This window comes from Chenopodium album, chromosome 15, assembly GCF_948465745.1.
Source record: "Chenopodium album chromosome 15, dcCheAlbu1.1, whole genome shotgun sequence".
Lineage (NCBI taxonomy): Eukaryota > Viridiplantae > Streptophyta > Magnoliopsida > Caryophyllales > Amaranthaceae > Chenopodium > Chenopodium album.
In genome coordinates, this window is record NC_137848.1 from 40,552,075 (window position 1) to 40,576,898 (window position 24,824).

Below are 24,824 nucleotides of genomic sequence, written 5' to 3' on the forward strand. Positions count from 1 at the left end.
AAGCAACGCCCGGATCACACACTAGCTAAGAAGTACAAAGTACAAATAAGCAATTCGGGTATTGCTCGGTATACACACTAGTTTAAGATGAAAAGGTTGTATTTTTCATCCCTCGTAAACTATAAAGTGTAACCATTGAATATTAATTATATATTCATGAGACAATTCCAACAGTACTATTGTATGATCACTATCATTGAATTGGTCAAAATTCAAATTAGATAAAGTGAATAGTGGAAAAAAAAAAATAAAAATTCAATGTAGCACTTAAAATAAGAAGCTAAGAGCAATAGTAATAATAACAATAACAATAATTAGTCTTCCTCTTCAAATGGAACTCTTTATGAATTACGAGTACTAAATTACACGCACATTTCAACAGTATTATATACACAATACTAAACTGTTTAATTTCGGTTAATTTTGATAAGTATTTATTTGGGTAAAATAATTAAGCCTTAAATCAGTTAGGTCATTTTGAGTATTTGTTAATTTTGGATCGGGTCATTTTGGGTATAGTTCGGGTCGCTTTGGGTTTTGGGTCATTTCAGGTCGGGTCATTTCGGGTATCGGGTCAATTCGGATATCAGGTCAATTTCGGGTCGAGTCAATTCAGATATCGGGTCAAGTTTGAGTCAACTCCACTTCAGATCGAGTATGGGTCGGCTCGGATCAGCTTTGTGTTCGGGTCAATTTCTGATCAACGTTTTCGGATCAATTTCGGATCACGGGTTGGGTCAGGATTGCCCGCTATACTCCTACTCTCTTTGTTGTTAAAAATCAATTTATCATAGAATCTCTTGGGTTTTAGGCTTTTTAGCAATAGCTTGCCGTAGAAAAAGTAGGAATTTGAAAAATGTCGGGAACAACTGTAACAGGGTTGATGCTACCAAAACCAGTAACATTTGTGACTGGAAACCCAAAAAAGTTAGAGGAAGTTAGAGCCATTCTTGGTCAATCCATCCCTTTTAAATCTCTCAAACTCGACTGTAATTGCCATTTCCCAGAAATACCCACTTCTTAATTTGTTCATAATTTTATAATTTAATTTAATTTGGTTTAATTTGTTATTGAATGCAGTGCCAGAATTGCAAGGAGAGCCTGAAGATATTTCTAAGGAAAAAGCTCGTTTGGCTGCAATTCAGGTAATCAACAAATTTTCTTGTTTGATTTGATTTCTTGTTTTTGAGGATTATATGTTTATTAGGGTTATTAATTATTATTAATTGGATTAGGTTAATGGACCTGTTCTCGTTGAAGATACTTGTTTATGCTTCAATGCTCTTAAAGGGCTTCCTGGTATGTTAACAAAATTTAATTTGTCAAACACAATTTTAAAAAAAATTCCATTTTCTAATTTTTTGCTATTTTGGTTTGTCTCTTTTGGATTTTGTTTCGAATCCTAATATTTTCTGATTTTAATGCAGGGCCTTACATGTAAGTTTCTTCATTTGCTGAGTTGAGGTGCCAATTTCTTTCTTATTCTTTTGTATGTTAGATGATGTGCTAATGTGTTTATCAAATTATGAATTAGCAGCAATATTATGGTATATGGGTAAATTTGTTTGTATGATAAGAATAAAGTTATATTTAGCTTACTTCTAAGCCTACTACTAATAATGAGATTCATCCTACATTTGCTTGTTTCTCTAAATACATGTAAATTGGTTTTTAAATTAGATAAAAACTTGGAATTACTAATGTAAAAAGTTAGTGGTGATTCCTTGTTCGTAGAATGAAAATCTTGAGTAATATAATTTGGGTTGTGTGTTTCAAGAAAACATCGAGAGACTTTGTTTACAGTCTTTACAACACTTTACACTGAGAGATTGGTCAGAAATTGCTACTGACATCTGTTTTGGGTATAAACTGCTTCCTTTAGCCTTACTATCTAGAGTATCTACAATGTTTGTGGTGATCTTGCTCTGTTTATTATCATATAGCACTACGTATGCAATTGGTTGATTTCATAAATAGGAAATAATATTTGACATTACTTTCCTGACATGTTTCTTTTTGATATGTTTTCACGTGGCTGTGGTGTGGTGCTCCTCAAATTGTACATCTGAAGCAAATGGTTTCTTGAAAAAATTGGTCATGAAGGTTGTTGCTTTATCATCCTTTTTTTGTATTTTCGTAACCTGTGTCGGTGTTTACCTAATTGATTATTCCGCTTTATTATTGGTTATTGTAGGTCTTAATAATTTGCTGAAGGCTTATGAAGATAAATCAGCATATGCTATGTGTGTGTTTTCTCTTGCCCTTGGACCAAGTGCAGATCCTATCACCTTTGTGGGGAAAACTATGGTATGTACTTTTGTTTTCTGATTTCTGAAGTCTTGAAATACTTTTTAGGTTTGTCGTACCATCTAGGATTCAGAAACAATTTGATGGCTGTGTTTTTTTCTTCTAACCAATGTTAGTATATAATTGACTAAGAAATGAGTGTCTACTAAACCACCGACACTTATCATTATGTTAATTACAATTTGTTCAATACAGGTTAACTGTGTGTTTTTTCTTATTCAAGTGTTGTACTTTCTGAAAACATGTTAAGAAATATTCTAAGCACTTGTCATTGAGAATCAAGTAACTCAATTTGTAGTTATAATTATGTGCTCTCATCAACTACTGAATCAGACACAGGTGTAAAGTTGTAGCATCATCATGAAATAGTGAAAGATAATGAGTCAAATGTGGATTTGCTAACTGATTAGCGCAGTCAAATTCATACATATCAATGTAGCAACTTAGATGGTCACTTTGGGGCCTGCTTTTGCTAGTTGGGATGATGGTACAGAAGATGAAAAGCGGAGAAGAGGGTGGGTAGAGAGGTTAGGTAGAATGGTGCAAATAATGCTTTAAGAATACCTTATTTACACACACAGTCTAGAGATGCAGTGGTTTTAAATAAAGCTTAAGATCTACAGAGTACCAGGTCGTATCAATCATAATGGAGGCCCTCTGCTACTAATCTAGTTCAACAAAATGGGGCCTTATGTATAAACTATAAATGTAGAAAAAAAAATTTAAAAAAAAAATGAACAAGTCTAGCCAAGATTCGAACCCTCTAAATTCCTCATGAAGCCCCCAACCATTCCACCACGTTCAATTATACACTTCAATTATACATAATATATATAGCTTAAAGTAAACAGGAGGCCCCATTTAACTTTGGCCTTGTTATGTAGAACTGGTTTACACTGCTTAGAGCCACACCTGCAGAGTACATTTCCTTTTTCTTTATCCCTTAAAATGGCATACTTTCCTCTGTTCATCCATCCACTTTCTCAACAACTAAGTTTGTCACCTAATATTATATGACTTTGAGGACATTACCATTGACCCCCTCTATTTTTTAATCATCTTTCTATTTTAAAATGGCTTGGCAATTAGAACAAAAACATAAGTATTTTCATTTGAATAAGAAGAAAAAAAAAGTGAATACAATATGCCTTTGTTAGGGGAAAATTGGAAGGGATGACTTTTGGAGAGGATTAAGGTTCAACCATCTTGTTAACCATAGGGTTTCGAGGTGGGTGGATAGATTGAGGATAGCTTGTAGAAGGATAGGTGACTCGTGAGACTTCAAGGGGGTGGCTACGTATGAAGTAAGATAAGAATAAGGAATGCTCCAACTGTTGCTAATTGCATGAATTGAGTGACAATAGAACCTATTTGCATCATCTTTTTAAGAAGCGCAGTTGGGGGGGGGGGGGGGGTTGCACAATTATAGCTTTATCTTGGAAGATAGTTTGTGGGTTGTTAAAGGTAAGGAACTCAAACTGTAAGTGAAAGAAATAGCTTTGCAATGAAAGTGATTGTTTTCTTATATGGTTTGGCAAATAGAAGGGGAGGAAAATAAAGGGATCCAACTTCTTTTCCTCTTTATAAATAAACCCTTCCAATATTAGAAAGATTTGTTAGTACAAATTACTAGCCCACTTCTTATTTTGGGAAGTTGTAAAACTCTTGCATTTTACATCTTTTCGGTTTTTCTTTTTTGGGAGAAGGTTGGTACCCTCCATTTATGAAAACTTACAGAATTTTTTTGCGTCATTAATCACACACAAATAGGCACACAGACTAATAATCGGGGTGAAGTAGGTCGTTTACTACCTCTTGCTAATCAAATAAAATTTGTAATTCTTCACTACCCTAATACAAGTATAAAGGCAAGCAAAGGATCGATCCACGAGGAAAAGGGGTTTTGTTCAATCAAGGTGAATTACGAATCTATTGCAAAGGGGTATTTTGAATGTTTTTTTTTTGTGTTTTTCAATAGTCAAACTATTACTACGAAGAAATGAAAACAAGCAGAATAAGAAATCAAAAGCTAGAAGAACTAGAATAAGAGAAACAACGCTAGGGGTACGGGGGTGTCAAACACGATTAAACAAAGATGGACAACGATAATTATCATGAAGAACATGCCATATAATACTAAATTCTACTTAAATAACTCACTCTCATGCAATTGTCTAAGCAAATCAATGAATTAGGTCTTGGCCTAATTGAGATCACTTTCATGTATCCAATTAGACACTAATCAAATCGAGAGATTAAGAGTGCACAATACATGAAACTCTACTTAAACAATTCACTTTCATGCAATCATTAAAGTAAAGGTGATCTTAACCTAATTCAAATCACTTTCGTGAATCTAAATTAGGGAACATCAAACAATGTGCTACTAATAATCTCAAGCCATCAAAAATCATACATTCATCAATTTATAACATGAGTTCAATCAAATCATCATCAATCATCAATATTAATACATGTTTTTCACCTCCTTCCCCTAGCTAAAAACTTAGCTTAGGGAAGAGAAACTAACCATCATAACAAAACTAAACAAGGATTCAATAAACACAAAACTAAACATGATTAAAAACAAAAGGAAAAACAAATCCAACAAGCTCAACTAAAGAAATAGATGAAAACAAACAATATCAAAGCAAATAAATCAAACTAAAGGAAAGGGTAAGAGAATACTAATGAGAAACTTGATTGAAGAAGGAAACTTGAAGTTCTAGCATTGGATTGAAATAACCTTGACCAAGTCTTGATTACAATGATGAAACTCGAAGAATAAGCAACTTTCTCTCTCTAAAATATTAGGTTCTAATGTTGATTGGAAAATAGGAATCCTTACAAAATTCAATAAGAAGGCTATTTATATGCTTTCACCAATCCGGAAATAAAGACCCAAGGAGAGCCTTCTCTACGCATGCCGTGCGCTCTCTTGGCTAGGTACGGAACTGCCTAACCTAGCAAAGACTAGAGAGGCCTCTAGCGGCTGGGAAAAGGAGAAAATGAACCTCGAAATGTTGCGCCCGCGACCTTAGATGCCGCGCCCGCGGGTGGCTGAGGAGAGGCATCTCCCAAGGTGCGGCAAGGCATCTACCGCAACCTTGAAGAACCTTCAGAGCTCGATCCACGCCCGCGGCCTATGCTTTGTTGTGCGCCCTCTCCTTGAGCATCTCTTTCCCTTCCTTAGTTCCATATGCATCCATAGGCTTCATCAAAAGGGGCCGAGAACCTACAAAATATCAAAGAAAACTAAGAAAACACAAGGAAAGGGAGAATAAAAAGGAAAAACACGAGAAAAGACAAAACAACACAAAAACGAAAATAAAACGCTTTGAAAAAACGCAAATGAGGGGAAAATCCTTAGAGAAAAAGGATAAAAGAGTGGCATAAATGTCACTCATCAACTAACCTACACAGCAAATAAGAAAATAAAATGTAAATAAAATGCACAAAGTAGTCATACTACAATGATAGTGTCTAAGTGTCAATAACAAGTATATAATAAAGTCTCTCGGTCAAAAATCTGTTGATCTAGATGAAGTAGGTACAAAGTTCGGGTCAAGCTTTCTCTGGCTTCGATAAAAGTGGCTGCCAAAAGGTCCCTCCATCATCCGAGTACGTGGAGTCGTGTCCCTACTCGACTCCACAGCTCCCGTAGAAGTCAATGTCAAGGAAGGCCCTAACGAACTGCTCCCAAGACATGGGCACTGTCGGTGGAGGCATTGTCGAATACATTTGAACTGAATGGTCCCCAAAGGAAAAGTCACTACATAAGCTGCGAAAACTGGAATGGATGAGTCGGCTGCGACTGCTGCTACTGAGGTTGGAGATCGCAGGTGACGGCTAGACTCTCCCACTCCGAGCCTCCATGCCTCGGACAGGAGTAAGACCTCCGCCGCTTCTGAAATACAAAGATGAGATAATGATCAGTGATGCAAAATACAAAAATAAAAAGCATCCAATTATAAATGTACCTCGTAGGCGTCGTCTGGACTCCTACGACAGCTCCCCCCACGGTAACTTGATGATGCAATGCCTCAAGGCGTCAATAACACCCAACATCCTCATCGCGTCATCACGCTGGACGTGCAAACAAAAACGAGTCAGTAACAGGCAATATCAAGTAAAATCAGAACACCATTCGAGAACTCACTGGCTCCATATCCTACTCCTCTCCTGTCTATAGCCCTTCGCAGTGTCATCGATATGCTCCTAACCCCGATTGACCTCGGATAACGAATCGATATGGATGGGATCTATCTCAACTCTGCGACGAGCGGTCACCTAAAACATGATCAAATAATCAACAACTCCTTGTACATGTTTGACGATTTAAAAGTGGCTATAACAAAATACATGTTTCCCGAACTAAGAAAGGAAGAAACTCCTTGGGCATAATGAGCGTCTCTATAGGCAAGCTCTCGCCAAGAGATCTCGGTGGAAGCACCGGCACTACAAAACGATCAATGCTATGGTGGTGCTTGAATGCTACGAGGAGTCCAAATGACATTTATGAGGTTCCTTTTGTACTTGAATGCCTTTTTTTTTTCTATTTTGCATCACCGATCATTATCTCATCTTTGTATTTCGAGAGCGGCAGAGGTCTCGCTCGCGTCAGTTTTAGTGGCAATACTTGCGGCCGACTCAGCCATTCCAGTTTTCGCAGTCTATGTTTAGGCTAGTGACTTCTCTTTTGGACCATGACTTACATTCAGTTTCAGTGTATTTGACAATGCCTCCGCCCACGGTGCCCGTGTCGTGGGAGCACTCGTCTCAACCTATGCAGTTTACGAGTTGGTCAGGGCCTACCTTCCTTGACATTGACTTCTACGGGAGCTGTGGAGTCGGCATGGACACGACTCCACGTACTTGGATGATGAAGGGACTTTTTGGCGGGCCACTTCCTTACCAGAGCGAGAGAGAGTTTGACCCGGACTTTGTACCTTGTTCATCTAGATCAGAAAATTTTTGACCGAAAGACTTAATTGTATACTTGTTATTGACACTTGACATTATCACTGTATTATGACTACTTTGTACATTATATTCACATTTTATTCTCATTCGCTGTGTATGTTAGTGTGTGCGTGTGACCTCCCAAAAAAGAAAAACCGAAACGATGTAAAATGCAAAAAGTTTTACAACTTCCCAAATTAAAATGAAATAAAAATAGAACATGTTTTACAACTTCCCCAAAAATAAGATGAAATAAAAAATGGGACAATTTTACAATTTTACAACTTTCCCAAAATTAAAAAGAAATAAAAATGGGAAAAGTTTTACATTTTTCCCAAAATACAAAAAAATAAAATAAAAATGGAGTAAGTTTTTAAACTAATTCAAAATAAAAAAGAAGGAAAAATAAAAAGATAGGAAAAAAGTAGAGTTTTTTTTATTATATAACTCTCACGGAAAGAGAAGGGGAGTTCTAATTAAAATAAAACTCCCTAAAAAAAGATAAGACAAACGGAGGATAGAAAATTCAAAGAAAATCTGGAATGAAGGGTCAAAGATTGATTTTGATCTTATTTAATTACCATGGCACTTTGTACCGTGTCACAATGCGCATGTTGCCGGACGTATTTTAATTTATTCTAGACTCTTCTTGCCTATAAATTATAACTGGTAATTCATGATATGCATAATTACGAAACAAAAATTAATTAGAATTTTATATTTCAATAATAATGTCTCAAAGAGATTTTGACAACACAATGCGCGATTGGTTGTTTTATTTGACCAACTTGGAGAAAAAGAACTAGAAACAATATTTGTTAGAGGTTTGTTAGCATTAAGGCGTGTAGCAATCGAACATGATTTTCTAAGAGCGGCCTTAGACTATTGGAATCCAGAAACATATTGTTTCAAGTTCGACTATGATGAAACTTCTCTTCCGGAAGAATTTGATGCTATTCTTGGCTTCCCAACCGCAAGAGAGAAAAAGAAAAAGAAAAAGAAAAGGGGAAAATAATAAAAGTGTTGTAATACGCACCGTATTGCGTAATATGAACGGATTAAGAATACCGCCAAACATCACCGTTTAGCTTCCCATGCAAAAGTAAATATCGCCGCTCAGAACCTCATGCTCGATTAGACATTTCACTGCGTGTTTAACATATCGAGTAAACACTGTTCATGCAAGGGTACTATAAATCCCCGCATAATCTGAAGGAAATACAACACAACAATTATCGTAGTATCTAAAAGCTTTCTTTTGATCTCTTTGAAATCCTTTGTTGTAAAACACGTTATCAGCACCAATTTGCTCAAATTACTCAAAAGGTAGTTTTGCTTTTTCAAATTTTGAATTTAACTATCAAATCATTCAAAAATGGAACACCAATATAATGGCGTCAATACATTTTTGAATAATATATCACTTTCACATATATATTTCGTAGTAGAGCGTAATGCCATACCTTGTGGTACAATATAACCAGCCCGAGGAAGTACAAATCAAGCCCGAAACACTAACGCCGCCGAAGCCGTCGAAATTCCACAAGTTGTCCCTAACCTCAATGAAAATCCCCCAATACAACCAACCAAAACCGAACCCCCTCCTCCAAATACTAATAAGAGAGGAAGAGATGAAACAGATACCGCCACAATCGCTACTACTCGTAGTAAACGTCGCCAAGGCGACCAATAGGCCACTTTAAGCAAATTAGCCACCTTTATGGAGGGCAAGATTTGCATTTTAAGCCACCTATATGGACGGGCCAAACTCTCAAAATGCCGCCTTGATGGTCGGCTTATGTTTCATTTTGAGAACAAGGCCACCTAAAATGGTAGGCAATTTATGGCCGGAAGTATGAAGACAAAATTTCCGTTTATTACATGAATCTTGCCTATTATTTCATGAAGCAAATTTATTTTTGACTATAAGCAATTTTCTTCTCCTAATTATTTTTGTATGAATATTTCTTTAAAAAGGAAGGAAGAGAGTAAGAATGAATATGAATGAAGAGAAAGGATAAGAATGCATGAAGAGAGGAAATAAAACTGTTGCAAATATATGTATTTCAACTGCATATGTCCCCTAATCGGATATATATTACACATAAAAGTTTGTCTGGCATAAGTACATGCATTAATACAAATGTCTTGGAAGCATGTATGCATTTCTTGGAAGAGTTGCATGCGTTGGTTACTTGTTTTACACCATGCATTACCTTGTTTTTCTTTGTTGTTGTAATGTGTTGATTGATTAAAGGTATTGTTTTTCTTTGTTGTAATGTGTTGTCAACTACAACATGCAATTATATTCTCGTTTTGTATTAGCTTACAACGATTATTTAATGTCCATTGTGTTGTAACTCCCAACGGTACACAATTCAAAACTTTGTTTTATCAATTAATAATCTTACAATATTAAATAATTAAAGTTTTAGTAATAATAATTAAAATAAATTAAAAAATATGCAGCCTTTATTAATTTTGCGGGGTTTATGCTTTTACCAAGTTTCGAACCCCCAACCTCTTATTTATAAGTTGGGTACTCGGACCACCACGGCTTGCATTCCATAATGATATTTGCTAATCTTTAAAACCTTATATATACAAAAATATTTAACTTCCCTTCTACTAATTTCTAAAAAAATTTCGTGTAACCAGAAATGGCTCGAATTGCAAACCGGGACTTTGAAATTTTAGACATTTCTGGAGGAAGATACCTGGAATGGCGGGTGGACGCAAAAGCCTACCTAAGAGCACAAAGCCTAGAACACACTATCGCCGAAGAAGGAAACCCTACTCTAGAACAAGCTAAAGCTTTGGTGTATATCAAACACCACATTCATGACGAGTTAAAAACTGAGTATATTCTCATTGAGGATCCTAGAGAACTTTGGGTTTGCCTCCAAGACAGATTCGAACACTTACAGAGAATAATTGGGCCAAGGGCCCAACATGAATGGTCTACCTTGAGACTTCAAGATTTCAACTCAGTACGTGAATATAACTCTGCTGTACTCCGCATAACTTCACAATTGAGATTATGTGGAGAACCAATCTCTGAAAGAGCCATGATTGAGAAAACTCTCACTACAATGCACGCAAATAATATGGTACAACAAGAACAGTACCGAGAGAGGCGTTGTGAAATGCCACAAAAATAGGCAGGCGCTGGAATAACAATATTGTACGAGGAGGTTTTCAGGCAGAGGTCAGTACCCCAATAGGGGTAGAGGAAGGGGTAGAGGACGTCAAAACTGGCGTCAAAATACTGTAGAGGTAGAGGTAGAGGTAGAGGTAGAGGTAGAGGTAGGGGTAGGGGTAGGGGTAGGGGTAGGGGTAGAGGGAGGGGTAGAGGTAGAGGCAGAGGCAGTAAAGGAAGGGGAAATTTTCAAAACCAAGGAAGGCCGTAAGAAAAGTGTTTTAAATGCGGAATACAAGGTCATTGGGCTAAGGATTGTCGTACGGCAAAACACCTTGTGGATCTATATGTTGCCTCAAGGGGAGGCCAAGGGAAACAAGCAGAAACTAATTTTGTCACACAAAGTTCCCCTAACCCAGAACTCGATGTAGCCGTTATCTTGTTGATGACATAGAAAATGTCTAGACTACATCGATCATGTGCTTGTCATGTGGTGTTTGCTTCATCGACATTGTCATATATTTTTCGAGTTGTTTGTCCGTTGTATTTGTTATTCCTTTTCATCCAGAATCCTAAGTTTTCTTTAAGCATGTTTTCCTAGTATCAAGTGTGTTTTAATATTGTAAAATATGCTATAATAAAGATGTGTTTTTTTTTTCTCTCATACGTGTTTTTATAGATGCTAGTTTTACTAATCCTTTCTTTATTCATGTGAAGACAATGGAAAATAACAACACAAATGCTGAAAAATGCCTGATTGATAGCGCAACCACACACAGCATTTTGAGCAACAAGTCATACTTTACTCATATCAAGCCAATAAATACCAATCTCAACACAATTGCCGGCACTGTCAATATGGTTGAGGGCCAGGAAAAGCTTGCGTAATATTACCAAAAGGTACAAAAGTAACAATAAAAAACGCATTATATTCTAGCAAAACACGACATAATCTATTGAGCTTCAAAGATTTATGTCTGAATGGTTATCACATGGAAACCGTTAATGAAAATAAAAAGGAGTATATGTACCTCGTTAAAAGAAAATCTGGCAATAACGAGACTCTTGAAAAATTAGAAGCATACTCCTCAGGATTGTACTTTACTTATATCAGCCCAATTGAAACATATTTGGTGTCTAACCACAAGGTAGACAACCAGGAAATGTTTAATATATGGCATGACCGCTTAGGTCATCCTGGAACAAGCATGATGATAAAAATCATTAAAAGTTCAAATGGACATCCGTTAAATAATATACGGATCCCACAATCAAATGAACTTAATTGTAAAGCTTGTTCACTTGGAAAACTGATCATTAGACCTTCAAAAGGTAAACTTGAAGGTGAAAATCTTGCATTCCTAGAAAGAATACAAGGAGACATTTGCGGGCCAATACACCCGACATGTGGACCGTTTAGATATTTCCTCGTGTTAATTGATGCCTCAACACGTTGGTCACATGTTAGTCTTCTCTCCACCAGGAATGTTGCATTTGCAAAACTTCTTGCGCAAATCACACGTTTAAGGGCTCAATTCCCGGATTATCCGATCAAAAGGATTAGGCTAGGTAATGCTGGAGAATTTACATCCCGAACATTTAATGACTATTGTATGTCAATTGGGATAGGCGTGGAACACCCAGTAGCCCATGTTCATACACAAAATGGCCTTGCAGAATCATTAATAAAGCGATTACAATTAGTCGCTAGGCCATTACTCATGAAATCAAGACTCCCATCTTCTGCATGGGGATATGCAATAATACATGCCGCTGCTCTGCTACGACTAAGACCGAGCGCGACACATAAGTTATCTCCAATACAACTAGTAGTTGGAAAGGAACCTAGCTTGGCACATCTAAAAACATTCGGATGTGCTGTCTATGTTCCCATAGCACCGCCCCAACGTACTAAAATGGGCCCACAGAGAAGGTTGGGAATCTATGTTGGCTATGAATCACCTTCCATCACAAGATATCTCGAACCATTGACTGATGATCTTTTCACAGCTCGGTTCGCAGATTGTCACTTTAATGAGACATTCTTCCTAACCTTAGGGGGAGATAAAGAGGGCCCATGCTGGAAAGAAATATCATGGAATGCCCAAAATCTATCATACCTTGATCCAAGGACAAATGCGTGCGAACAAGAAGTGCAGAAAATAATACATTTGCAAAACATCGCAAATCAATTGCTAGACGCATTCACTGATACAAAAGGAGTGACAAAGTCACATATACCTTCAGTAAATGCCCCTGCTAGGATTGAAATCCCAGCAAAGAAAATGGATAATCCACTTTCAGATAAAATTACAGCACGCAAAAGACGTGGCAGACCCCTCGGAGCTAAAGACCTAAAACCGAGAAAATCCAAAAGAGTGAAAATGAGGAATAAAAAGAGTGAAAACCCCTCGAATAAAGTGGATCAAATCCAAAATGATGAAAATACAATCAACCCCCAAGATGAATCTAAAGAGTCAGAGGGGGAGCGTGAAAATGAAATCGTCGACAATCATGAAATTTCGATAAATTACGTCCACACTAGAAAACAGTGGGATAGAGTAAAAACATATGTCAATGATGTATTCGCATACACAATTGCCACAGAACCGAGCCATCATCTGTAGATGAATGTCGACGAAGGAGTGATTGGCCAAAATGGAAAGAAGCCATTCAGGTTGAATTAAAATCTCTCGCAAAACGCGAAGTTTTCAGTCCTGCAGTCCTGACTCCAAAAGGAGTGAAACCCGTCGGATATAGATGGGTGTTCATACGAAAAAGAAATGAAAAGGACGAAATTGTAAGATACAAGGCTAGACTTGTAGCCCAAGGTTTCTCTCAAAGGCCGGGAATCGACTATGAGGAAACATATTCACCTGTGGTAGATGCCACGACACTAAGGTTCCTCATAAGTGTATCAGCATGCAAAGGACTACAAATGCGTTTGATGGATGTTGTGACTGCATACCTTTATGGGTCACTTGATACCGACATGTATATGAAAGTCCCCGAAGGACTTGAACTACCTGAACCTTTGAGGTCACAACCTCGAAAGCTACATTCCATCAAATTGAAAAAATCACTCTACGGTTTAAAGCAATCTGGGAGGATGTAGTTTAACCGTTTAAGTGAGTACCTACTCAAAGGAGGTTATAAGAACGACCAAATTTGTCCATGTGTATTCATCAAAAGGTCCGAAAAAGGTTTTGTCATAATAGCGGTGTATGTTGATGATTTAAATATATCATCGGAACACATAAGGAAATCGAAGATTCCGCTAAATGTATGATGAAAGAATTTGAAATGAAAGACCTTGGAAGAACAAAATTTTGTCTCGGATTACAAATTGAACATCTAAGAGATGGTATCTTAATTCATCAATCCAATTATGCTGAGAAAGTATTAAAAAGGTTTTATATGGACAAAGCACACCCATTGAATTCACCAATGATTGTTCGTGCTCTAAACATCAAAGAAGATCCATTTAGACCCCGACAAGAAGGAGAAGCTGTACTTGGTCCAGAGGTACCATACCTAAGTGCAATAGGAGCTTTGATGTAGGCCAGACATTGCTTTTTCGGTAAACTTATTAGCAAGGTATAGCTCTGAACCTACAAGCAGACACTGGAATGGAGTAAAGCACCTACTTCGCTATATACGTGGAACAATTGATTTAGGGCTCTTCTATCCAAGAAATGGAAATCCTACTCTCGTGGGATATGCTGATGCAGGTTACCTATCAGATCCAGCAAAATCAAAATCACAAACTGGTTATCTTTTCAGTTATGGCAATACAGCAATCTCTTGGAAGTCAACTAAGCAGACACTAACAGCAACTTCATCAAACCAAGCTGAATTGATTGCCCTTTATGAAGCCGGTAGGAAATGTATATGGTTGCGATCTGTGACCCAACATATACTAAAAGAAAGCGGCATCAAAATAGTCGAAGAAGACCCAACTACAATATTTGAAGACAACACTGCTTGCATCTCACAAATCAAAGGAGGCTACATCAAAGGTGATAGAACAAAACTCATCGACCCCAAGTTCTTTTCTACTCATGACTTAGAAAAAGAAGGCAAGATCGATGTCAAGCAGATCCAGTCATGCAACAACTTAGCCGATCTATTCACGAAGGCATTACCACCTAACAAATTTCAAGAACTCGTGCATATGACCGGCATGCGTCGTCTTTGTGATCTGTGCTAACTTAGGGGGAGCCCTATATGTGCGGTACTCTTTTTCCTTCGTCCAAGTTTTTATCCCACAGGGTTTTTCTTGGCGAGGTTTTAATGAGGCAGATAAACATATAGGTACAATAGCGGTAATATTTATTTTTACATACATGTAAATTAGGAGTCACCCTATAGAAATCCGTTCAAGGGGGAGTGTTGTAATACGCACCGTATTGCGTAATATGAACGGATTAAGAATACCGCCAAACATCACCGTTTAGCTTCCCATGCAAAAGTAAATATCGTCGCTCAGAACCTCATGCTCGATTAGACATTTCACTGCGTGTTTAACATATCGAGTAAACACTGTTCATGCAAGGGTACTATAAATCCCCGCATAATCTGAAGGAAATACAACACAACAATTATCGGAGTATCTAAAAGCTTTCTTTTGATCTCTTTGAAATCCTTTGTTGTAAAATAAAAAGAAAGTTTTCGAAATTTGTTTTTAGAAAAAGTATGTATGGGAGGATACCATCCGACTTACTCCTTAAAAAACGACACAAGACAAACCTAAGGTACGGTCATGAACTACATGTTGCACAACTCGAGTAAAAATAAGAAAGTGTGAGGACTATACTTGACTCGTGAGTGATTAGGTGAGGTGATAAGACGCGTGTTATGACCGTACGGCTAGACGTGATAAAAGATGAGACACACATGACCAAAAACAACTCCGCCAGTGGGTTTCCCGCTGCCAGTCCCAAGCCTGGATAAAGGAGGAGGGTTACGGTAGGCCAGTGACAGCCAGTATAAAACTTCGTCACATCCCATGACATGAGCCAAACAGATATTTTCGTGGGGGCGTTCCCTACTCAGCGACGCGCTGCACTTCCTAGACCCGGGTGTAGTGATAAGTATGCAAGGGTTGCTAGGTCGTCGCCCAGAAGCGACGCGCCACATTGCCCGAGTGTGGTGTCAAATGAGCAAGGGCGTGCCATTGGGGCGTTCCCTACTGAGCGACGCGCTGCACTTCCCAGACCCGGGTGCAGTGATAAGTATGTAAGGGTTGCTAGGTCGTCGCCCAGAAGCGACGCGCCATATTGCCCAATTGTGGTGTCAAATAATCAAGGGCTTGGAGTTGGGATCAGGAGGGAGCGTGGGAGAAAAGAATTTAGTTTGCGGATTGGTTCTTGGAATGTGGGGTCTCTTACGGGAAAATCAGCAGAATTGGTAGAAGTAATGAAAAGACGACGCGTGAACATCATGTGCCTCCAAGAGACAAGATGGACAGGAGAAGGAGCTCGAGGCTTGGTTTTGGGGTATAAGGTATGGTATGTTGGGCAAGAAACGAGCCACAGAACAAGGAATGGTGGAGCTAGGAACGGGGTTGGTGTGGTTCTCGATGAGAGGTTGGCAAAAGAGGTGATCGAGGTCTATCGGAAGAACGATAGGTTGATAAGGCTGAAGTTGCTATGTGGCAAGGAGATTGTGAATGTTATCAGTGCTTATGCTCCCCAAGTGGGTTTAGATGCAGAAGAGAAACGACAATTTTGGGAGGACCTAGACGAGGTGGTGCAGGGTGTCCACCACTCAGAGAAGTTATATATTGGAGGGGATCTAAATGGGCACGTTGGGGCGAGCCGAGATGGCTATGAGAGTGTCCATGGAGGCTTTGGGTATGGGCAGAGGGACGCCGGTGGGGAAGCTATTATGGATTTTGCCCAATCATATGATTTAATTTTGGCTAATACTTGGTTTAAGAAGAGGGATTCACACTTGATAACTTTTCGGAATGGAGCAAATGCAACTCAAATAGACTTCCTGCTCACAAGGAGCATAGATAGACAAAGTTGCATAAACTGTAAGGTTATCCCAGGGGAGAGTGTGGTCACCCAACACCGGCTATTGGTAATGACTATTCGTCTGAAAGAGAAGGCGAAGAAAAAAGTTAGACAAGAAGAACCAAGGATAAGATGGTGGACCCTAAGGGATGCAAAAGCTAAGGTTTTTACAGAAAAGGTAATTGAAGAAGCGGATTGGGATGGAGAGGTGGATCCGGACATGACTTGGTTACGAATGAAGAACTGTTTCCTAAGAGTGGCCAAAGAGGTCTTAGGGGAAGTAAGGGGAAGAACTTCGGTACAGAGAGATACTTCGTGGTGGAATGAAGAGGTGAAAGCAGTAATTAAGCAAAAAAGGGAATGCTATCAAGCCTTAGGAAAATGTAGGAGTGATGAAACCTTGGCAGCGTATAAGGAGGCTAAGAGCAAGGCAAAGGCAGCTGTTCGCCAAGCAAAAGAAAAGGCATATCAGGAGGTTTATGAAAAGCTTGATTCCAAGGAGGGAGAAAGGATCATTTTTAAGATGGCAAAGAGAAGACAAGAGGCAAGGAAGGATATTGGCATGGTGAAGTGTGTCAAAGATAAGAACCAAATGGTCCTAGTGCAAGAGGAGGGCATCAAGGACAGGTGGAAGGGGTACTTCGATGAATTATTTAATGGAAGTAATGGAGTTGTGATAGGAGATACCTCTATGAGTGATGAAGAAATCAACATGGAGTATGTGCGAAGGATTAGGAGAGTAGAGGTGGAGATTGCACTGAGGAAGATGAAACCTAAGAAGGCGGTTGGCCCTGATGGGGTACCGATAGAGGTGTGGAGGTGTTTGGGTAAGATTGGTATTGATTGGTTAACAAACCTTTTCAACAAGATATGGACGGCTACAAGGATCCCACAAGATTGGAGGAAGAGCACCTTGGTCCCGGTTTATAAAAACAAAGGAGACGCTCAAGATTGTTCTAACTATCGAGGAATTAAGCTTATGAGCCATACTATGAAGTTGTGGGAAAGGGTGATTGAACAAAGGTTGAGGGCATGCACAAGCATTTCAGATAACCAATTTGGTTTTATGCCTGGGAGATCTACTATGGAGGCAATCCATTTGATAAGACAAATGATGGAGTTTTATAGGGTAAAGAAGAAAGATCTTCATATGGTCTTTATTGATTTAGAGAAGGCATATGACAAGGTGCCAAGAGAGATACTTTGGTGGGCAATGTTGAAGAAAGGTATCCCACGAAGGTATGTAGACCTAGTTAAGGATATGTATCGGGATGTGTCAACAAATGTGAGGACATGCGGAGGGTTGACAAAAGATTTCCCTATTACAATCGGATTGCATCAAGGGTCTGCATTAAGCCCTTTTCTTTTTGCAACGGTTCTAGATGAATTAACTAGACCAATTCAAGATGAGGTTCCATGGTGTATGCTGTTCGCAGATGATATCGTTTTGGTGGATGAGACTAAGGATGGGGTTAATGTCAAGTTGGAGCAATGGAGGCAAAGGTTGGAATCTAGAGGGTTTAAGCTAAGTCGGAGTAAGACTGAATATTTGGTATGTCGTTTTGGCACTCAGAGGGGGACACGCAATGAAGTGGTGAGTTTGGATGGAAAGGATTTGACCATGAGTGAATGTTTTAAGTACCTAGGGTCGATCATCCAGAAGAATGGTGACATTGATCAAGACGTGACCCACAGGGTGGCTTAAATGGAGAGCGGCCACGGGAGTGTTATGCGACCGCAGCATTCCCTTAAAGTTGAAGGGAAAATTCTACAGGACTGCCATACGACCAGTGTTGCTCTATGGTACAGAATGTTGGGCTTCTAAGAAAGAGCATATTAAAAAGATGGAGGTTACGGAAATGCGCATGTTAAGGTGGATGTGTGGAAACACTTTAAGAGATAGAATCAGAAATGAGGTTATTCGCAAGAAAGTAGGTGTGGCGGGCATTGTAGATAAACTAAGGGAAAATCGTCTGCGTTGGTTTGGACATGTAAGACGGAGACCCGAGGGTGCACCGGTGCGAAGAGTGGAAGAGTGGGACCATGGAGGGATTAAACGAGGAAGAGGGAGACCAAAGATGACTTGGTTGGAAGGAGTGAGGAAGGATATGAAGTGCATGGATTTACGTGAGGATGAAGTTTTGGATCGTAAGGGATGGAGGAGAAAGATTTATGTTGATGACTACACGGAATAATCAAACTTGGTTCATGTTAGCCGACCCCACTTTTGGGATTAAGGCTTTGATTGATTGATTGATTGATTGACACATGACCAAAAACGGACTAAGAGCAACATTCCCCGGGTACCGTGTCACGGTTATAACTAATGTGGCACTGCAAACTGTACCGTGGTGCGATTCAATTTGCCGTGGCATGGCATTGAATGCCGTGACGCGGCAATTTTGATGTGGCACGGTACTCAACTTCAGGGGTCTGTTTGCGTATTTTCCATTTTCATTCAATTCTAAAAGTCCGAAATTATTATTACTACGTGGAATAAAGTCCCTCGGTCATACGTTAGTCAAAACAGTAAGATGAACAAACATTCTCGGGGTTAGAAAAACACATTAATAATGCCTAGTAACATATAGTCACGACGATGCAATGAAGTTCGTAACCTAAGGTCAACTTCTATGTTCCACTATGGTTAAGCTTATTTGGGTGTCAAAAGAGTACCATGGTTAAAAGTTTGGACGCGTTAGCAAGACAACCTCCTTTAAGGGTGTATGCCAACGGGCGGCTTTGCAAGTTCGTGATGAAATCGAACTCGACTCCATGGTTTGGGTGAACCCTTATTGTCATGAACGTTTTCGGGTTTACGGCTCGGGGCTAAAACGTATGTAGAACACATACGGTTTCAGAAAAAACGAAGGAAGCTAATAACGAGAAAAAATCAGAACCATTAGATTGTTTTTATGTGTACAGTGCTTTTGTTTTTTCGATCGCAATTAGGTTATTCCATTTTTCCTAAAAGGCAAACCTAAATACAACGTTAAAACGTCAACGCATATGCAACAATGCCAAATTAATCATAGGAGTACAATTCGAGAATCTTTCAAGTCTCATCCACTAATCTCAATTAAATACCGATCACTCAAATCAATAAATAACTAAAAATCCTCCCCAATGGAGTCGCCAAATTGTAGGCGTCATTCGAAGCGCGCTTACTTAAGCATGTGAATATGTTTGGCACTCATAGGAAGCGAGATTTGACATATACTATTAGAGATAACGATTAAGAACAAATAAAGTAGGGAGGTTTTTAATATACTTGCTAACTGTTCACGGATCAATTAATGCAGCCACGATTAAGGGACAACGAAAGGCAATAGCGATTGACTCGTGAAGGTTACACCCCATTCATAATCCATGAGATTATTAACTCCATATGGTTCAGAACCAAGAAGGGATGATGGTACGGTACGAAGTGAGTCATGGAGTCACTTTCGCCCGTACTGGCCTCTACTCGATTCTTATTGTGAAAAGTATTTTTGCGATCTCAAAGGCATGCAAACAAAGATTTAATTTGTTCTAAACAAAATTAGGCTAAATTGGTTGAATATTAATGCACACGTAATTTGAAAATATTTGTGATCACTTGATTAAGCAACAAGATTAAAAAGGAACCTAAACCGGTCGTCCAAATTATGTTACTAGTCATGATTTTCAATTACATATTCCCTTTAAACATGCAATATAGTGATTAACAATAACAATAGAAAAAATATTAACATTGGAAACAATTTAACCATAATAACAACGATTAATATATGACAAACATAATAAAAACCGTTTAGGGCCAATAAACACGTTAGTATCTATAAAACAATAAACACGTTAGTAACTTCAAGGAAAATAAATAATAAAATAGAAATTAAATCAAATAAATGTAAGGTTGATTTGGGGCCAAACCCTCAAACAGTTCTATCTTTCACGCCTTGGCTTAAGTACATAACTTTAGGTTAAGTACGGACTCCGGGGAGTGCTTAAAGGATGAATTGTGAAATAGGGTAGGCAAGTATTGAGGTTGGAGTATAAGAGAGAAAGAGGGTATGAATTGGTGCTCTAAGACTATAAATCAGCATCGTATTTATAGAGGGGAAATGAGAAATGAGGTCCGGAACCCTAGAAATGAAGCGCCGCAGAAGAAATATCCACCGCGGCACGACATTAACCAGCGTGGCATGGTATAGAGTGTCGTGGCATGGCACAAATACCGTGGCACGGTTACTTGTAACGTGGCGCGATACTTGATTTTATCATTTTAAAAGTCAACCTGCGTAAAAAGATAAAACCGGGTAAAACAAAACTGTCGTGGCACGGTATTTCTGCCATGGTGCGGCAGTTGGTTTTGTGGAAACTTCTTAAAAATTCATTTTTATCTTATTTTCTTCAAAAGCACGTGATAATTAGACGTCGAGCCTGTCATTCCAGGCCCATTTTCAGGTTTAGGATTTGACATTTTATTAATCGGGCTCAATTAATAAATAAATAAATAAAATGGATTCAAATGGTTTGGGCTAAAATGAGAATTGGACAAGGCTTGACTAAATACTTGGATTTGAATGTGGACTGATTTGCAAACTGTATTGGATTGAATGTGAATTTTAAGCACTCCTGAGATTAAATACTCTACCTGAACAGTAATGGCAATGAAAGATTGTTCATCATCGGTTTTGGTTTTGGGGAGACATTTTTAGATGTCTACAGATACTAATCGATAATCAGAGTGGGATGGGGATGGGATATTTGGATGGAAATCATTCTTTAATGAGTATTGAGATGTTTGGACCTCCTATCGACTTCCCTAGTGCATGTGCTTGTACTTCTTCATACCTTTGTGCAGCTGGTGGAGTAAGCTCGTAAGCTGTTACAACTAATGACCTATTTACTATATTTGCACTTGATTGCTGGAGTGTAACTAATAGAAGTATGAGGCACTCAGCTAATTATAAGTGTTCTTGGTTTGGGCTTTATGTTGGGTCAATAATAATAATAACTCTTGTCTGTGGGTTGGGAACTTCAGGCTGGAAGATGCCTACAACTTAGGAACCCAAATTTAACAAACTCACACACAGAAACACTCAAATTCTTATTTTAAAAAAAAAAATTAAAAAATGTAAATTGTATTAAATTTTATAATTTCGCATCCCTGTACCCATGTCCAAAATTAAGATGGCTTCTCCGTCTCTATAATTTCTAAAATATTATATCAGCCTCTCGCATCCACATTCGAGCCTGATTCTTGTCCCTGTGTCCATGTAAAATAGGCCAAAAGTACTTAATTCCAACTACATTTATTTTTCAGTGGCATCAAGTCTGGAGGCTATTGTACTTTAATAGTTACTTGTGCCTGCTAATGTTTTCCTTTCTCTTGAGTCTTGACTATTGAACCACAATTGGGAAGAAATGAAAAAGAGTACTGGGAGGGGTAGGATTAAACTGGACTCAACTATTGGTTAATTCACCCCAAAGGCTCAGAGTCAGGACTTTAATTCCAAACCATTTCAGCCTTAAAACATTTTACTATCATTTTACATGGACTACTAGAACTTCCTAATCATGTGCATTGATGCATCTTTTCACGAATTAGCTCTTGTCTATTAGGAATTCATAACAGTGCCAATCATCCAATCTATGCAGAGTATGTCTACTGAGTGTTTAAATTACAATCTAAAGTGCACTTGGCCGGTTGGCCCTATCTCTGTATTTGTCAGATGGATATCGTCCGTACCTCTTGGAAATCAGAAGGAAGTTGTCTTTTAATTATAAGAACTGTTTTTTACTCTTCCAAATGTATCCTTATGACCTCATGCAAGATCCATTGAGATTATTATGAGGAAGGCCTAAACTCAACCCCTAACCTTGTTAAAGTAGCAGAATTATTTCACTTCATTTGGTAAAATTATTAAAGAAATTTTCTTATCGAAATTATTTTCAAGTACATTGTTGCTGATGTATAAAGGTTAGAAGTGTTTGCTAAGGTTTGGATTTTGAAAGCTGCTGCTGTCCTTCAGCAAAATAGTCATAGTAATTTATGGAAGCAGATCTTTCAGTTATAGGCCACGAGTTCCACATGGATAAACTAACTCCTTTTAATGAGCATAAATGAAAGCTTTCTTCTTGTGGCCTTGTGGGAGGCTCACAGTGCCATTTTAATTAAGATTAAAAAAAAAATACAAAGCAGTCCTTCAATTAACCCTAGTACAGTTAAATCACTAAAATGCTAATTAAAACCTCGTATATGGCCTTCATTATGCCTCATTTGAGTTTTTCGGTATCTAGATCTTCTGATTTATCTGTACGGTTATAGGCTTCTAGGATAATATAAAATCACTTATTAGATAACTCCAAAAATGTTTGAGAACTTTGATCCATGCTGAAATATATGATAATATAAAAGTAATGTTTTGGTGATCAATCTATGGTCCAGGGCCATAAATAGTAGAAACTGAGCTCAGTTGCAGTAACTGTTGCACTCTGAGCAATTGTGCTGTGTTGGTTGGGTGGAAGACATTTTTTCTTCTCCTTTTTACTACTATTTGGTGGCTCTAAATGAAAAGTCATCGTTGATTACAAAATAGATGCTTTTAGATTTGCCTCGCTCTTCTAGTCTTCTTGGTGGCTTGTTTATCAGTCTTTCAAGAAGGGTTATGTCCTCAATACTTCATTGATGTACTAGATGCTTTGGTTTTCAATTCTGTACAATTACAAAACTTTGTGAGAAGAGGCCTTGGATTCAGCTGAAGTATTTCGCATTTGTTATAATTTCAATGGGCAAATTTTGGCCACGATGTTATTGAACTTGATGTTTGAACTTGACCTGCAAAACATCTTTAAAAATGAAAGAATGCAGCTTTTCAAAAAGATATTGATCATCTTTCCCTTTGTTATTGCAGGGTAAGATTGTTCAAGCAAGAGGGCCGAACGATTTTGGCTGGGATCCGGTTTTTCAGCCTGATGGATACGAGCAGACGTAAGCTTTCTTCTCTGTTTTGACATGAGCGTGTACTTCTTATTTATTTATTTTTTAATTATTAACATCCATGAAGTGTAATGTGGTTATTAACAGTTATGCTGAAATGCCAAAGGAAGAGAAGAACAAGATATCGCACCGGTACCGAGCTCTTGCATTGGTTAAATCCCATTTTGCCGAGGCTGGATACACTTTTCACCCGCACAATGCTTAATAACAAGCATCAATTCTGAGTCATGTAATTGTTCACAAAATTTTTAAGCTAAAGAAAGTAAAGATTATGGATATTTGACTTAAACTTTGATTATTTGTTTAATTTTTAAGCATCAATCCTCGATTGTGGGGGCATTTTAGTCTTTTTCTTAATATCTCTTGCAATTCATTAATTGTTTTGTAAAATCATATATTCACATGGCTAGTAAAGTATGCACCGACACAAAATCCTTTAGATTTTGGGCAAATACTTGGTAGATTTTGGTGTTACTTTCTCCATTAAACTTTTCTAGTATCTACCCCTTTAAAGTACTTGTATTACTTGGACTCCAATACAGGCATACAGTTGAAAGGTATAAAAAAGATTAGTGTTCTTTTTTGTCTTCTCTTTTTCTCTTGACTTTATCTTTCATTCTACCTTGCCAATTAGTCAATTACCACTCTTGTGCTTTTAACTTTTCTATATTGCTATCTTACCAACTCCCAAACATCTACAATGAGTGAATTAGGTATGTAAAGCATAATGACTAACCAAAATAAATTCCTAAAATCATCAAATCATAAGAAAAGATTTAGGTCAATTTAATTTACATATATATAGTTCAAGTTAAACGACTTATTTTTTGAATCACCCATTTGCATATATATACCTACAGTCTAATTTTGTGAAATTAATAGGAAATATTTTTAAAATAATAAACCAATAATTTTTACTTTGATAACTTGAGATATTGGTTGACTACGAGGATATTGCTAATTTTATTTTGTATGATTACAAAGTCTATTGAAACTTGTAGATCTTGTAGATCCTTTCACGGGGCGTTTAGCAACAGGGATAGAGATTATGAGGATAAGAGGGTAGGATAAGGATAGGGAATTAAGAGATGGGACAAGGATAAAAATTATGTTATCCATTGTTTGCCTGTTTGGTATAATTTGGAATTAAATTGGGATAAGTAGTAAAATTACTTAACTATCCTTACTAACATTTCTCTCCTCTCCTCTTTCTTCCTTTTCATTAAGGGTAAAATTGTCTTTTACTTTTCAATATTAATCCCTACATCTTATACCTGCCTCCCTTGTTATTAAAATAGAGGGATAACTCTATTTTTTTATCCCTATCTCTTTCATATGGAATACAACAATTCCCAATAAATAAACAAGGGATAATAGGATAAAAGGGATTAGTAATCCCTATCCACCTACA

The 24,824-nt window shown here is 37.9% G+C and overlaps 1 protein-coding gene across 1 annotated transcript; it reads left to right on the plus strand.

Moving 5' to 3' along the window:
- The first annotated feature begins 803 nt into the window (after positions 1–803).
- On the plus strand, positions 804–23,874 carry LOC145582223 (inosine triphosphate pyrophosphatase-like). The gene is made up of 8 exons (XM_081639229.1): positions 804–989; positions 1,081–1,145; positions 1,236–1,299; positions 1,428–1,437; positions 2,072–2,103; positions 2,195–2,307; positions 23,328–23,404; positions 23,501–23,874. Exons 1-8 carry the CDS (start codon positions 857–859, stop codon positions 23,616–23,618), a joined length of 612 nt encoding a protein of 203 aa, XP_081495355.1. The 5' UTR covers positions 804–856; the 3' UTR covers positions 23,619–23,874.
- The last annotated feature ends 950 nt before the right edge of the window (positions 23,875–24,824 follow it).

Excerpts from the sequence above, each read along its gene's own strand:
- LOC145582223 (XM_081639229.1), top strand. The coding sequence starts at position 857 with ATGTCGGGAACAACTGTAACAGGGTTGATGCTACCAAAACCAGTAACA. Across the intron at positions 2,308-23,327 it reads CCTTTGTGGGGAAAACTATG|GGTAAGATTGTTCAAGCAAG; the intron begins GTATGTACTTTT and ends TTGTTATTGCAG. Across the intron at positions 23,405-23,500 it reads CCTGATGGATACGAGCAGAC|TTATGCTGAAATGCCAAAGG; the intron begins GTAAGCTTTCTT and ends GGTTATTAACAG.